General features: G+C 60.6%; 1 protein-coding gene across 5 annotated transcripts in view; it reads left to right on the forward strand.

Annotated features, from left to right (window-relative positions):
- The window catches only part of RBFOX3 (RNA binding fox-1 homolog 3), a 431,817-nt gene that overhangs the window by 349,022 nt on the left and 68,334 nt on the right, over positions 1-14,461 (forward strand). The window contains exon 1 of one of the 5 annotated variants that reach the window (XM_047758489.1): positions 6,790-7,243. The exons of the other annotated variants lie outside the window; for them this stretch is intronic. Within the exon in view, the coding sequence (XP_047614445.1) occupies positions 7,139-7,243 (105 nt within the window). The 5' untranslated portion in view covers positions 6,790-7,138. Of the gene's footprint in view, positions 1-6,789; positions 7,244-14,461 lie in introns of those variants that run through there. 5 annotated transcript variants of the gene reach the window in all.

Raw genomic sequence — 14,461 nt, forward strand, 5'->3', positions numbered from 1 at the left:
TGCCAGTCGGTGAAAGCCTTGGTGACTGCCTGCTAGAAGGCAGAGGGCTGGACACTATAGCCCCAGGTTCCCTTCCAGCCCCATGGCCTGTGCCTGTGAGTGCTTGACTCTGTGTCTCCCTGTGGACTGGCAACCTGAGAGAAACCAGGTGCTGGCGCTGTCCCTGGTTCTGAAGGGCAGCACGTGGGGCACTGAGGGCAATTTCTGTGCTCAGAAGGGCTGGACGGGCTGCATGGAGCAGGGCATTCTGTAGGTTTCTCTGGCCCCATGGCCTCTGCTGGTGGTAAACCTGTAACATCAGCCTGCCCTGGTCTGAGAAGAGGCTGCTCTCAGTCATGTCTGCGCAGGGGGCCCTGCACCCAAGGGCATTTCATTGGTGAGCCAGCTAAACTGGAATCTTCATCTCCGAGCAGATATACAGACTTCCTGTGCCTCTCAGGGCTCTTTCTCTTCCATGGTAATTCTCAGTGTTGGCACAGGGAGCCAAGTGGATACTCCCAGATTTAAGTGGGATGGGAGAGCTCAAGCAGTGGGCCTGGCTCAGAGGGTGAGATGAGGAGCCAGGAAATTGAGCCTCACACAGCGGATCAGCTAGGAACCCCACGCGGAAGGGCTTCCTCCATCCAATGGCAGTTTCTCCCCTTGGCTTCATCATAGAGTTCAGCAACCCTACTGAGCTCTCGCGACCTCTTGCCTAATGAGAAAGAGGAAATTCAAGATAATTGCTGCGCAGACTGAGCGGCAGTGTGATTAGTGAATGCCCAAGCTACTGCAAATGACGATTACATTAACAGACTCAGTTTGGGGCTGGTCCTGTTAGGAAAGAAAGCCAAGGGCTAATGATGAGGATGCTCAATGGAGCACATGAGCCGAGCGCAGTCGGGGAAGGGAAGCTAGAGCCTCGTGCAAGTCTGAGGACCGGGAGGCTTGTTTTCCAGCCTGACCTCTGCCTCTCCCTAGTTGTGTGACCTGTCCACCTCTGCGATCCTAGAAATGTCCCCATAAACCAAATGAGCATCATTCCACCTTCCCCAGCCACCAGGTGAGGATCAAGTGAGATGAACAGGTTAGGAGCGAACTGAGCCAGTGCGAGGTATGGTTACCGTCAGCGATCAATAATGTTAATAAGTCGCTGCTCTCCCGCTCTGTGCGCTCTCATTCCCGAGAAGTTCAAGCAAACAGTCCGGATCGTGAAGCTTTACAAAATTCTGCCCCTCTCTCCCCTCTGGCTTCTGTGGGCTCTGGGGCCAGCATCCTGAATGGTGGCTTGGCCATAGCTGGCACCAAAGAGCACCCGTCTGTTTCTTCAAGGCGCTCTCAGCCCAGGCTGCCTCCTTGCCAGGAGCTCATGGCCCAGATGCAGCAGGAGCCTGCAAAGAGCTTCCCAGGGCTGCAGCTGCCGAAACCCCTTCCCCACCAAGCCCCGAGGTGGAACTTCACAGCACCGGCTGATTTCAGATGTTCTTTCTGCTCTCTACGGAGCTCTCTCCCCCTCTCCAGAAGAGTCCCGGGGACTCATTTAAAATAAATAAAGCTTGGCAACAGTGCTGAGTAGAAAAGGCAGGGTGGGATGGCACCCATAGCCCTTCTCTGAGAGCCTTCCTCTGGCTCCCGGGCCCCGAGGGGAGAGGCACTTGCCAAAGAAAGATGTGCTTATAACTGCAACCCTGTGCAACTTCTGGCTTTGCCCATATATCTTGAGTGTGCCCTTTGCTTTCAGTCTCCTTGTATTTATTATGTTTAATTTTGCCGGGACATGGTTGTAAGTGAGACGGATGGACCCGAACGTGGCTGGCAAACGCCTCTTAATTAAACAGATAAATAAACTTCCTTTGCACGCCGATTTTTACTTTTGCTGCAGTCCCCGCTGGGGCCAGGGGGACAGCCCCGGTGGATGGGGAGCCCCCACTGAGCTGGAAGGTGGGTGCTGGCCGCAGCAGCCCGGGCTGAGACTGACTTTCCCTCCACATTGTCAAGCACTTAATGGCTCGGGAATGCAGAAGGGCCCAGGGGTGGGGTGCACCCACAGCTCCCCCTCCTCAGAGGCCTGGCCTCAAAGGGGAGGCTCTGGCCGGTGTGAGTGGGCCCTCTGCTGGACACCTGCAGCATGACCTGGTCAGCCCGGGCAGAGCACTCCTGTCCTGTCCCCGCAGGTGCTCCTCTGCCAGCTTCTCTGCCTTTCTGGGAGAACTGGACATACCGGGATGAAGCAGAAATAGTCTCCAAGATAGGGAAGCCACCGCCTTCAGGGAATCTGGAGGGTTCCTATCTTTTACAATGGTGGCGAAGAGCGTCCTGTCATTTTCCCAGTGGTGTCTGTCGGAAGCGCCAGGGAGCAGTCCCAAGCTTGGAGCTGTCCCCTGACTCTACTCCTGTCCCCTAGCTATGGAACCAGGGCATGCATTCCCCTGGGAGAGTGTTCAGTTGGTGATGTGGGCATCTGGTTGGATCACATAAAAGATGTTTCTTGGGTCCCCCCCACACCCCCTCCCTCACACACCCTGCCCCCTAAGCCATGAACACCCCCCTCCCCCCGCCAGCCCACTGCGCTGTGGAGAAGCCACTCCCGCCTCTTTGGTCCCCCGGCACTGACGCCTAAGCCTGTGCCAAACACCCCGACGTTGGAGCAGAGAGCTCTGGCTCCTGGAAGCGCAGAGCACAGTCTGTGTGGATTATGGCCCAGCTGCAGCCGGAGACGGTGAGCTCACCCCTTGTCTTAGGACGCCATTGCCAAGCTCCACGTTGTCCTCCCTGCGTGGGTGAAGCCTGAGGACGCCAGCCTGGGCACTCAGAAGGGGAGAGAGACACAGGCCCATGAGTAATTCAACCCCCCTCCTAAGCTCCCCTAAAGGGACCGCAGCTTCCTGTTTCCTGCTGGAATCTGCCAATGTGCAGCCTTGGAATTTCCAAAAAATGGAAGGTGGGTCTTGTCTTAGGCAACACTCTCCTAAATCATTTGGCCACAGAATTGCCACCTTGGTTGAAAACACAGATGTTTTAAGTGTCTTGGCACATGCTCTCCCAGGGAGACCCCGTGTCCCATTTCACAGAGGCGCACAAAGAGACCGAGGGTGTTTGCAAGGCTACGTGGGCCTGGATCTCCCAGGCAGGCTCACCCAGCACAGGTGGGGGAGGGGGCAGGGCCGCACCCCCGACAGGGCCCCCTCCCGGAAAAGTGATACAGGGTGGGGGCGGGAAGGAGCCGGGAGATCTCCAAAGCCTCGGAACTATCCGGACCTTTTGAGGTGCCTCCTTGGCTGATATTTATAGTGGTGCCCAGGAGCGCCGAAATAATTACAGCTCAGTTCCTGCCTCCCTAACAAGGCCCTTCTCAGATTCAGGGCGAGTAGAATATTTTTTTCCTTGGCTCTTTTTTTAAGTAGTGAATATTAGCGCTGGATTGACAGCTTTTCCCAGCTCGCAGCCTCCCTTCGCCCCTGATGCGGGGGCAGCTAAGCACCGGGCTCCCGGGCTCCCCCCACCCACCGCTCGGGGACGCCCCCTCTGGCCCAGGAGCCACCAGGGACTCTGGAGGGCCACAAGGGGCCTGGGGGATCTGAAGAACATTATACCCTGTAGTCTATTGCGTTGCCCCTGCACCAGGCACGGGAGGTCCTGGGTGAGGATGGCACAGACACAGAAACAATCACACTAGACATGGTTGTGCCACTGAGGGGCCTCCCTGCCCTTCCTCCTCCAGACCATGCACAGGGATGATCCAGATGCCCCGGGCAGTCGGGACATCACTCTGGGGGCACTGGTCTCTCCGCAGCAGCCTTGCCCAGTCCTCTCAGGGCCTGTGCTTCCTGACCCCTCGGCCACTGGGCCGAGCCGAGCCTTGGGGTGGGGGCAGGGGCGGAGGCAACCGCACTCATCCCTGCCAGCAGCTACTCTGGGCATTGGCTTGAGGCTGCGAACCAGCCAGCAAGCTCCCTGCCCTCCTGACACTTCAACTCTTGAAGGGGAGACAGAGAGGGGACCAGGGGAGCCGTTTAGCTGTTCCATGGCCTGACTTCTCCCCAAAAGACAGCCCCCAGTGGACTGAGGCCTTTTCAACTTGCCATTTAGTAATTGGCTCATAGTGGAAGTCACAAGTCCAGGACACTGCACAGGAGGCCATGGGCACGCAGCCCTGTCCTGAGAAATAAGCCAGACACACACGTTGTTCAGATCCTTTTTCTGGAGGTTTTCTTTCAATTCTGTTTTGCTGTTCTCATTCTTGCTGGAGCCTGAGTGTGATTAGCTGGCTGGTGGAGGCAGGTGTCCAGACACGCTTCCTGGACCTGACACTCTCTGGAGGTGAGGCTCGAAGGCAGGTGGCTGGGCTGCGATGCTCGCCGATGACCAGGTGGGAGGCTGCTGGAAGCAATATCCATATCAAGGCTGGCATCAGCCAGCACCCTGGCTTTCTGCAGGCCAATAACTAGGCTCAGCGGTCCCTCCAGGTGCGCTTACCTGACTGCACCCTAGGTCTAAGCTCAGCCCAGATCTGAGCTCCCGTTATCCTAGGCTACTCAGCACCGTAGTCTGCGATCTTGGTTTGCTCCTTTGGTTTCCCCATCAGACTGTACGCTCACTCCAGTGCAAAGAACCTTATTTCTAGAGCTCCAGCACCTGGTACAATGTCTGTGCACAGTGGATTCTCAATAACAACTCAAAAGAGTCACCTCAACGGGTGCCTCCTGTGTGTTAGGCTCTGTGTAGGATGCACCCCTAAAGTCCTCCTGTGGGAAGGATGACTTTGATCTCAGTAGACGTGTGATCAATCACAAGGGTGAATTAGTGAGTGGATGGTTCATAGGCAGGGTGCTCATGGAGCCCAGGGCTGAGGGTGAATGCTACACAGCTGCCCCAAATTCCTGAGTGACAACCGACAGGTGCTAGGAGAGAACAGAAGGAGAGGGAAGGGTTCTGGAACAGGAGGACAGAGGAGCACGACTCGGAAGGCAGGCGCCTGGCAGAGCTGCCCGGGCTCTTGTGGCGGGGCCACTCCAGGACCACACTCCACAGAACAGCAAGGTCTGCCCCAGATGCCCTGGGCCTCGGCCCTCGGCCACCGTGTCACTGTCCTAGGCTGTAGGGGCACTCTTTCTGAGATGTCAACAACCTGTCCAGCCCGAATGCAGAGGTGGGCCTCTGTCCCCATCCCCGTTCCGTGCTAGCGCCACCCCTGGGTCCGCGCCGTGAGGGATTCCAACACTAGGGCAGGCAAGGGCAGCTACCTAACCTGCTGGCTCAGCTGTCCCCGCTGCCATCTCTCCTTCGACCCCCATCCCTTCTGCTGCCTCCCTGCCAGACGCTGCACCCCCCTTTCCTTCTTAGAGGAAGATGAACAGGAGGTGTTTCAGTCGAGGGACATGGGGTGCCTCAGAGAGGGGCGTCCGAGGGGCATCCACCTGCCAGCCTTGTTCAAACTGAGCTCGTTCCCAAACGGCCCGTCCGTAGCCCTCTTCCCCCCCCCCCCGCCCATTTCTTGCTGCTTCTTCCTAAATGGCCCTCGTCGATAGATCCTATCATAAGCGCTACAAGATGTCTCAGACATCATCAACCAGCCTTTCAAGCTGGGAGCAGAAACCAAAGCCCAGAGGGGACAAGCAACTTCCCTAAGATCACACAGCAAGTGAAAGTGCCTCCAAATGATTCCCAAGCCAGGGTCTTCCCACTGCCAGGTGGTCCCAGCCCTGATTCCCTCCCGAGTGGGACTTGCTCTCCACAGTGAGGGGACGGTAATCACAGGTGCCTTTAGGTAGGACAGGTGAGTTCGGAAATGGCACTAGGTGTCTGGGATTTGCCCCTTTCCCAGAGGAAGTATACGGAAGTAGGGCAGGAGGGTGGGCATGTCCATCTGTCTCTCCCTGTACGGTGGGCAGGTGGCAGACTGTCCCTCTCACAGCCACACTCACCTGTAGCTTGTCTTGGCACACTGGGCTTGGCCAGGGGGCGTCTAGCAAGTGTGGACCCGTGGTAGGCCTGTGGTGGGGGGGTGGCTGGTGAAGTTGCAGATTTTAGTGTGTGCCTGCACACACACACACACCTGTCACAGTAGTGTTGCAGAGACACAGTCAAGACCTCGGCCCGGGTCTGCCTGGGGTCAGGAATCAGACTGTGACTCCTGCTCCTTTGCTGTGTGCACGCCAAGTCCAGTGTGTTTGGGTGTGGGGAGGGCAGGATGCATTGTGGCCAGTGCGCCTTCCCCCGCACCCCCCCCCCCCCCGTATTAAGTATCCACAAGACCATGTGCCTGCCGCAGGCCTGGGGGCCAGCAGGAGGGTGGGAGAGGCTCCCAGGGGCTCCGGCTGGGTTTCCAAGCCCTGGGCAGCGGGAGAAGCGTCCTCCAGCGAAGAAGCCTCTGCGTAGATGCCCTCATTACATCACCCACACCCCCGCCACAGAGCCGGCCTCCCTTAGTAGAGGTGCTTCTCTGAACGCCAAGCAGGACGAAGCGCCTTCCGGTCGGCTGCAGCGCCAGCGGAGCTGGTCCTTCTCTCCGCAGCTGCGGGTGGACAGAGTGGGGGCAAAAGGAGATTCCAGACCCCAAACCGGGGAGCGGCTGCTGGATGCGGGGACGAGGAGGAGGGGAGTGAGGGGCCCGTGGGAGGGTGCGAGGGCCGGCCGAGCGGGTGCCGGCGGGCAAGGGGTTAAGTGTGGGATCAGCTGTTGTGCCGTCGTTCCGGATTCTCTTCCCTCCGCGCGGGGCTCTGTTTGATGTTGGAGTACGCCAGGGACTCCCCCTCCCACCGCTACACACGCGCGCACACGCGCACACTCACACGCACCACTCTTTGCAGACAGGGCTCCGGTGGCTCCAAAGTGACGGACTCCCTCTCCCCCGCTCCCCCTCATCCATTCTCTCGCGCATTCAGCCTCCCTTGCCATCTTCTCGCGCGCGCTCTCTCCAGCATCCCCGCCCCGGCAGGGGAGCACCGGGCAGAGGCGCGCCGCTTTCCTTCCATGCCTCTCTCTTAAAGAGCGCCACGAGGGGGAGGGGAGGGCCGGAGGAGGAAGAGGAGGAGGAGGAGGAGACCGAGAGGGCGCCCGGGAGGCAGGGCGCGCGCACACGACGAGGGACGCGCGGAGGGTGCGAGCCGCGCAGCGAGCGCAGAGCTGTTTCGGCCGCCGGGCGCCCCCCTGCCGCCCCATGCTGTGCTCCATGGCGAACTCGGGCTGCCTCCTGCTGTCCAACTCCGGCAGCATGCTTCCGCACTCCGTGCCCTGCCCGCCCGCCTTCCTCTACCTCCAACAGGTAAGCGGCCCCGGGCCCGCCGGGCCCCGGCCCCCCACCCGGCGCACGTGCGCCCCGCGCCGCCGCCCACACCCGCACTTGGCCGCCTCCGCGCCGCCGCCGGGGCCCCGCTGCGCTCCCCGCGTCATGGCGCCGGGGCCGGGTCGGGGGAACTGCGCCCCTGCGCGGCGGCCAGGCGCGGGGGCGCCTGGGGTGCGCGCGGAGCTGGGCGGGGGGCCGGAGTTTGGGGCTCGCTCTCAACTTTTCCGAAGGCGCGGGAGGGGGCGGCGGGCGGAGTCTCCGGGGAGGCCGGAGGGGAGGGGGCGAGGGTTCTCGGCGACCTGGTCACTTTGGGGAACTTCGCACCGGCCCGCGGGGGGCGCGGGGGCGCGGAACGGAGCCCCGCTCTGGCGGGTCGGGAAAGCCGGGAGGCCGCGCGGAGGCGGCAGCGGGGGCGCGGAGCTCTGCTGCAGCGGGGACCGCGCGCTGGGCCTCGGGGGAGGCGGGCCACCCGCCTGGTGGGGCGCCTGCTGGGGCTGGCGAGGGAGGCCCAGGGAGCTCCGGCTGGGCCAGACTTTTGCAACCTACGGGGGATGCGCAAGAAGCTCGGGCTGGCTGGCGAGGGGGCCAGGAAGCCAAATGACTCTGAGTCCCCACATCCCCAGGACGATCCACGGGGAGGGGAAGTGCGTGCCAGAGCATCAGCTGGCGCCTGCCTGCTGGCTGGGGGGCGTGGGGGCTGGAGGTCCTGGGTTCCTACCCTATGCGGAGTCCGGAGTCCGTGCGGTCGGTCCCAGGCCTGCACTGAGCACAGAGGGGGGACCTCCCTCACCTCCACCAGGCCTCTTGGCCTCTCAGGGCTGCAGCTCCCGGTGCCACCTTGGCCAGAGGCGATGGGGGGGCTGCACAACCCTGCCGTACCCACCCTGGGCGCCCACACCTCCCAACCTGCCCTCCCCCGGAGCACTGTGGGGCTGCCTTCTTTATCTTCAGCACCCTCAGTCTCTCCCGGAGCCTGCAGGGTCAGGGTGAATGCTTGGGGAGGCCTAGGGCTTAGAGGAGGATGGTGAAGCCAGGAGAGCTTTAGGCTGATCCTCCGGGGCCTGCACAACCCGGCAGAAGGGCTCCCATAGGACCTGGTCCACACCCTGGGCTGGATGTCGAGAAGGGGGGCAGGGGGTGCCACCCCACGGCTGACCATCAGGGTCAGGCCAGGCCTAAGTGAGCATGTCCCTCCACCTCCTCTCCCACGGATGTGTTTGAAGGGAGGGTGGCAGAAGTGTGTGTTCCTTGGAGACAAGGAGAGGTCCAGGTGGAGCTGGGCCTTTGGGTGTTGGATTCTCCTCTTTTTGTGACCCTTTGGGCTCGCCAGGGAGCCAAGAAAGAGCCATCCGAGGTGGCTCGGCAGGAGCTAGGGACACGGTAGACAAAGAAGGGGCCCTCAGCTGAGCCAGGGCAGCTCTGAGTCCCCAGACTGCTGGGCGCCTGGGGTCGGCCCCTTACAAGGACCCACGCCGTAGAAATTCCCAGATGTCAGCAACTGCAGAGGAAGGGACAGGGCATTGACTGCACAGTCAGGAGCAGAGGGTGCTTGGAAGCGGCCTGCGACCTGGAGCCCTTGGTCTTTGGTGCCACCCTCCCTAGGACCACCGGTGACGTCTGGGAACTCCCGGACACAGCTCAGTGGCCACGAGAGCTGCTGAGAGGCCCCCGTACCCACAGACGGCAGGCATCCGAGCCCAGGTCGAGGCCGACTCCCGAATTCCCCATCGTCACTGAGTCACAGTCAGGGTGGGCCTCGTAGATCGGCCTTCCAGTGCCGCCTAGATTTCCTTGGGCGCAGGAATCCCTTGGAAATCTCTGGGGTGGGGCCCATGAATCTGCATTTCTAACAAACTCCCAGGTGGTCATGGGGCCAACCACTCAAAGGAGTCAGGATCTGCCCACCCCAAGCACATGGCAGGAGCGCTCTGGGCTGCAGAAAGAGGCTTCCATAGGCAAAGTATAGAATTGGAGATCAACCCACAGCTCATTGGCTGTGTTAGGCGAGTCCGCTCACCTCTCTTCCTGTGAGAAAGGGCAGAAGTGCCATCAGCCCTAGGCTGAATGGGATGGTCAGCTTAACATGAAGCAGCAGCCTCGGAAAATGCCAGACAGACGTTTGGCATTGCCTTAATGGTGTCAGACCGGTGCTCGTAGTTGGGGTGAATGCACCAAAGCAACCAGAGGCGAGGGCACCGGATTCCTCCAGTGCTGGGTGGTCGCATCCCCCACTGGTGGCGTTTGGAGCTTCCTGTGGGGCAGCTGGATGGCAGCAAGACCTCAGACAAGCCAGACCCATCCCTAAAGGGTAACAGCCGTGGGTAGAATGGCTGGTGGGAAAGCCAGAGTGTGCATCTTGGGCCAGGCTTTGAAGTACCCGGTTTTGGCCACAGCTCTTCCGCAGGGAACGGCCGTGTGTCTCCGCGGGCTGAGAAAGATCTAGAATGCAGCCATTTCTGGCTGTTTGTGGGGAAGCGTTTTTGTAGGAGCACATGTATTGGTCCAGGCCCTATACAAAATGAATGACTTAGTTGAAGACCCCACTTGTCCCAAAGCACCGCTGCAGTGAGACAGAGCCTCCCACGTGCCCTGGAAGTGGAAGCCACAGGAGGAGGGGCTCAGGGCAGCCCGGCCCGGGCTCCCTGCAGGCTCCCACCCACCAAGGGGTTGCAGGTCTTTCGCATGAGCGAGCCTTGGTGCCATATGTAGGCTGTGTATTCAATCTCAACACACGTTTGATAACAGGAGCAGGAGCAAAAGACGTGAAATCAAGCAAGACAAGAGACGTCGTTCTGGGCGCATTAAGATGCAGCGTTTAAACAGGCAAGCTTTTGAAACATACAGCCTTCCGAACTGGAAATTGGAAAATAAAAGCTCCACCAAGAGAATTCCGTTCTCTCTATTAATGCATCCCCCTTCCCCGCGGCATGTGCTGGACCCCGAGTGTGTGAGCCTGGGGCTGGGGTCCCTCTGAGACGCCGCAGCTCTGTAATGAATTGGAGGAGCTTGTTGTCCGGCGTCCCTCCTCAGCTGTGCTGCTGATTTTCAGAGCTTTAACCATCCGAGGCATGACTTCGGGTCAGCCGACACCAGGAGAAATCCAGCTGCAGTTTGGGCTCCGTTACTTGTTCAGAGCTCACCTGAGGGGCCCCAGGCCCTGCTCGTGTTGCTCTCTGGAAGGCCTGGCTTTGGTTTTCCCACCTGGGGGCTCTGGCTCCCTGTGAGTACCTCCGCCCCCTCCAGGGCAGCCCAGGACCCTGGCGGGACCTGGGGCTGGGAGGCAGGGAGGCTCTTGTCCTGGTGCATTGCAGCCGGCGAGGGGTGGGGTCACCTTTCAGAGGAAGAAGGGCCTCATCTGGAAATCCAGAATGTCAGCAAGATTCCCCACGAGACCCTAGACGGGGCTTCAGTGGAAGAAAGTTGTAGAGAGTGGAAAGAAAAACCCGCAAGCCCACACGATGAAATTTTCGTCACGGTAATTACTTATTATTAAGCTGCAGTGTCCTATGAAAGAGAATCTTATCACTACATCTGAGTGGGAAGCCAGGAAATCACTCGGAGGGAGAGAGCGGTGTAAGGGCCTTAAGTTTTCTCAAAAGGAGCGTTGGCGATGGAGCGGAGGGGCCGTCCTGACGGTCGCCAGAGTCAGAGGTGAGGCAGCCTGGAGGACTGGGAGCACGTGGGCCTTCCTGATGGCTGTGCTTTGAGTTCTAGCCGTCTCGCCGTCTCTGTGTTCTTAATCCGGGTGGAATCACAGCCTTGGCTGTCGGCCTGCACATTGCCCGTTGCCGGAAGTTTGCGTGGAGGATGTGGTGTTTCACCCAACTTCTTGGTGCAAGGCAGATTACTTCCTGGGGTTGATGGCAAAAGTTACTCCCTCGGTGTGTGGACTCCAGATGCCCTGAGGGGAGGGCAGGGAATTCTAGGGTCTGTTTTGAGATCCGTTAAGAAACTGCTCTTGTTAGTAATCATTCTCCTTGGGGTAACAAGGCTGCTAGTCACAGGAATTTTTAATAAGGATTCATTACTGTAGCGAACGTGGTACTGCTTCTTACACCTTCTGTGCGTTCTTGGGCATTTCGCCTCTGTGCCTGGGCCGTCACCATGGTGTGATTCCAGGAGCCCTGCCTGAGACCCGCTTGTTGGTGGTGCCATAACGTGGCTGCGAATACAGCCCAGCCAGGGACGGGGCAGGCACAGAGCAACAGCTTGTCCTGCATCTTCAGAAGTACGGGCCCTTGGGGTCTGTTCCAGTGGCCAGAGGCCTGTCCTAAAAAAATTATCCTGTGAACTGGAGAATTTAACCAGACGAGCAGTTGAGGTCCCACGACCCTCATTCTAAATTAAGCTACCTAGTCAGGGAACCCTCTTGGCCCCCACCCCCAGGGACCCAGGGGTAGTGCTGTTCTAGCTGCCCACGCCTTGAGACGCCCATCCTGATGGTACAGCCAACTTAGCCTGGCATCGTTTGGTAGCTGGAGTAACTCTGTGGGTTCCTCCCAGCTTCCTCTTTGGCAGCTTATGTTCCTGAACCCGCCGAGTGTACGTGCACGTTTTATAGTTACGGAAACTGAGGCACAGAGAGTTCGATGATGGCTGACTCAGAAGCCTCTGATGAGCAGAGCCTGGGTTTGAGCCCAGGCAGTCAAACCCCAGATTCACACTCTAGTGAGAAGCGAGGGCCCTCAGGCCACTTTCTGCACCATGCGCAATCGAGAAGTCAGCTGCAGCCTTGAGTCGGGGACAGTGGAAGCAACCCGCCTCCAAAATCCAGGGGTCCTGGCCTGTCATGTGGGGTGAGTGGGTTTCTCTGCCAAGAGCAGGGAGCGGGGAGCTGTGTCTAGCTGGAGGAGCAATGAGTGTGGCAAGGAGTGGTGGCCGAGGGGAGATCCAGCCCTGGGTGTGGACGGAAGGCCGCCCATTGTAGGATGTTCAGACGAGCAGAGCGTGGAGGCTGGCAGAGCTGGGTGGCTGCAGCGCCCCCAACTCTGCCGCGCACCCTCTCTGCACAGAGGTGGGGGTGTTGCGGGCTTGGGCTAAGCTGACAGCCCAGTGGTGTGCTGGGAGGTCAGCAGAGGGCAGGGAGGAGCCCACAGCTTCTCTACTCCCCCTGGCAGGGCCAGGTGCCCACAGCCCACTGCACCAGCAGGCAGGCACCAAGCCCCACAACTTGGGGATCACGAAACGCCAGCGTCCTTGGAGGTCCCAGCCCAAGTGCGCTCTGTCTCCTGTCCTGAGTCCAGGGGACGGCCACCCGCAGGCAGCTCAGGGCAGAGTATCAGGTTCCTGGGGGAGGGAGGAGGCTGGCAGGGCCTGGGGCCAGCTCTGGGCGGTGCCTGGCACCCAGCTTAGACCCCAGGCCAGAGGCAGGACAGGGTAGAAGGGAGCCGACAGCTGGGGGCCTGTGTGGGACTGGGACCGAGTCCCACCAGGTCCAGCGGGCCTGCACGGGGGCTCCCTCACTACCAGAGGACGGGGCTCAGTGGCCCCCCAGACCCCTGGGGCCCCCAGGGAGGCTGCACTGTGGGGTCCCTCCTCCTGTCTCTCCTCCAGCACCTCTCTCGTGCCCCCCACCCCAGTCCTCAGCCTTTCTCTTCCACTGTCCTGTCAGTTGTTGCCCCTAGAACATTCCCTGCTGCTGGGCCTCTGCCGCCCTCTGCCCCTGCCGCCTCGACCCACTCTCTCGCCTTTGCCGTGTTCATTTTCTCTCTGCTTTTCCCCTCCGCCCCTGAATTCCTCCCAGACGTTCCAGCCCCCTCACCCCCCAGACTCCGGCCAGCCGATACGGCCCTCCAGCCCCCTCCAGCAGCCGGCCCACCGGCCAGACCATTACCTGCGTCTGTCACGGGCTCACATACGTTACAAACTGAATTTCCTTGGGACCACAGGACTGACCCCAGCCTTGGGAAACCAGCGCAGCTGCGGGTGGTCTTTGGTGTCCAGGGCCCTCGGGGGAGCGAGTCCAGTTCCGAAAGGAGACGGGCTGGGGCCCTGGGTGGCTCCGGTGCCAGCCCAGCTGCCACAGCGGGGTCCCCACCAGCTGCCGCACAGACAGGCCGGAAGCTTCTGAGAGGGGGTGGGGGCAAGTCCTGTCCCCACCACGCCAGGAACTCCGGGGGACAGGCACAGTCTTCATGCCTCTGGGACCCCTGAGCCGCTCGGGGAGTGGACATAGAAGGAGGTGGAGGAGGTCAGCAGCCAGGAATTATTTACGGAGTGGCCGTTGCGCCAGGCTCTGCAGTAGGCCTTGGGGGGAGAGTTGGGAATGAGAGCCCCAGTCCTCTGCTTCCTGGGGCTCACAGGCCCAACTCCATCAAAGTAAACAGGTTCTAAGAACGGCGAACATCTCCCCGACGGCTGCGAGGGTGGGTTCAGAGCCCAGCAGGGATTCGGAGGGATGCCCGCCAACGTCTTCCCTGCTCAGCTGGGGCTTCTGTGTCCAGCCTCTAAGGTGGGATTTTATGTCATCTTTGCTTCCCTTCCAGGAGGCTTTCGGGGCCCCTGCCTGTTCCCCTCAGCCTGGCCCCGTCATCACCCACCCGGGCATCTCGCCTCTTCATCACCCCGGGGCAGGGGGCTCAGCTCCAGGTCTGACCCTGGGGAGCTTGTCCAGGGGAGCAGTGGGGAGCCTGGGCAGACGTGCAGGAGACGGCTGGTCCCGGGAGCTCTCCCCACCCCCAGCAGGAAGGAGGCTGCTTGATCCCCACTCCCCAGCCAGTGCATGGCTGACCCCACGCAGGCCCCCAGAGTCACCCACACCAGGGGCCTGAGAGGAGCTGTTTCATACCAGCTCGGAGCAGCTGTGGGTCCCGCAGTGTCACTCCAGGAGAGGGTAGGTGGGGGCAGACGCAGGCTGTCCTGGCCCTTCAGTGACTGTCCCTTGGCCTGGAGCACGCTCTGGTCTCTCAGGGCCTTTGTGGGCTCACCTGCAGAGCGAGGCACAGTCAACAGATGCTAGGGCCCTGGGGTAGGACCAAAGCACCGCCTTCACTTTGTCGGTGGCTCCAGGGCCCCTGCTCTGTCACCCAGCTGGGCGTCCTCCCTACCCTATCCTCACAGAGCTCTCATTCCAGCGTGGAAGGGAGGGGACAGATCCGCGGAGGCAGATAAAAATGATGGCAGATAGCGCTGGACGTGGAGGACAGGGAGCGGGGCTGCATGGCGGGGCAGCAGGCCCCCCGAGAGCGCGGACAGCTG

This window comes from Phacochoerus africanus, chromosome 14 (genome assembly GCF_016906955.1).
Source record: "Phacochoerus africanus isolate WHEZ1 chromosome 14, ROS_Pafr_v1, whole genome shotgun sequence".
In the NCBI taxonomy this organism is placed as follows: Eukaryota; Metazoa; Chordata; class Mammalia; order Artiodactyla; family Suidae; genus Phacochoerus; species Phacochoerus africanus.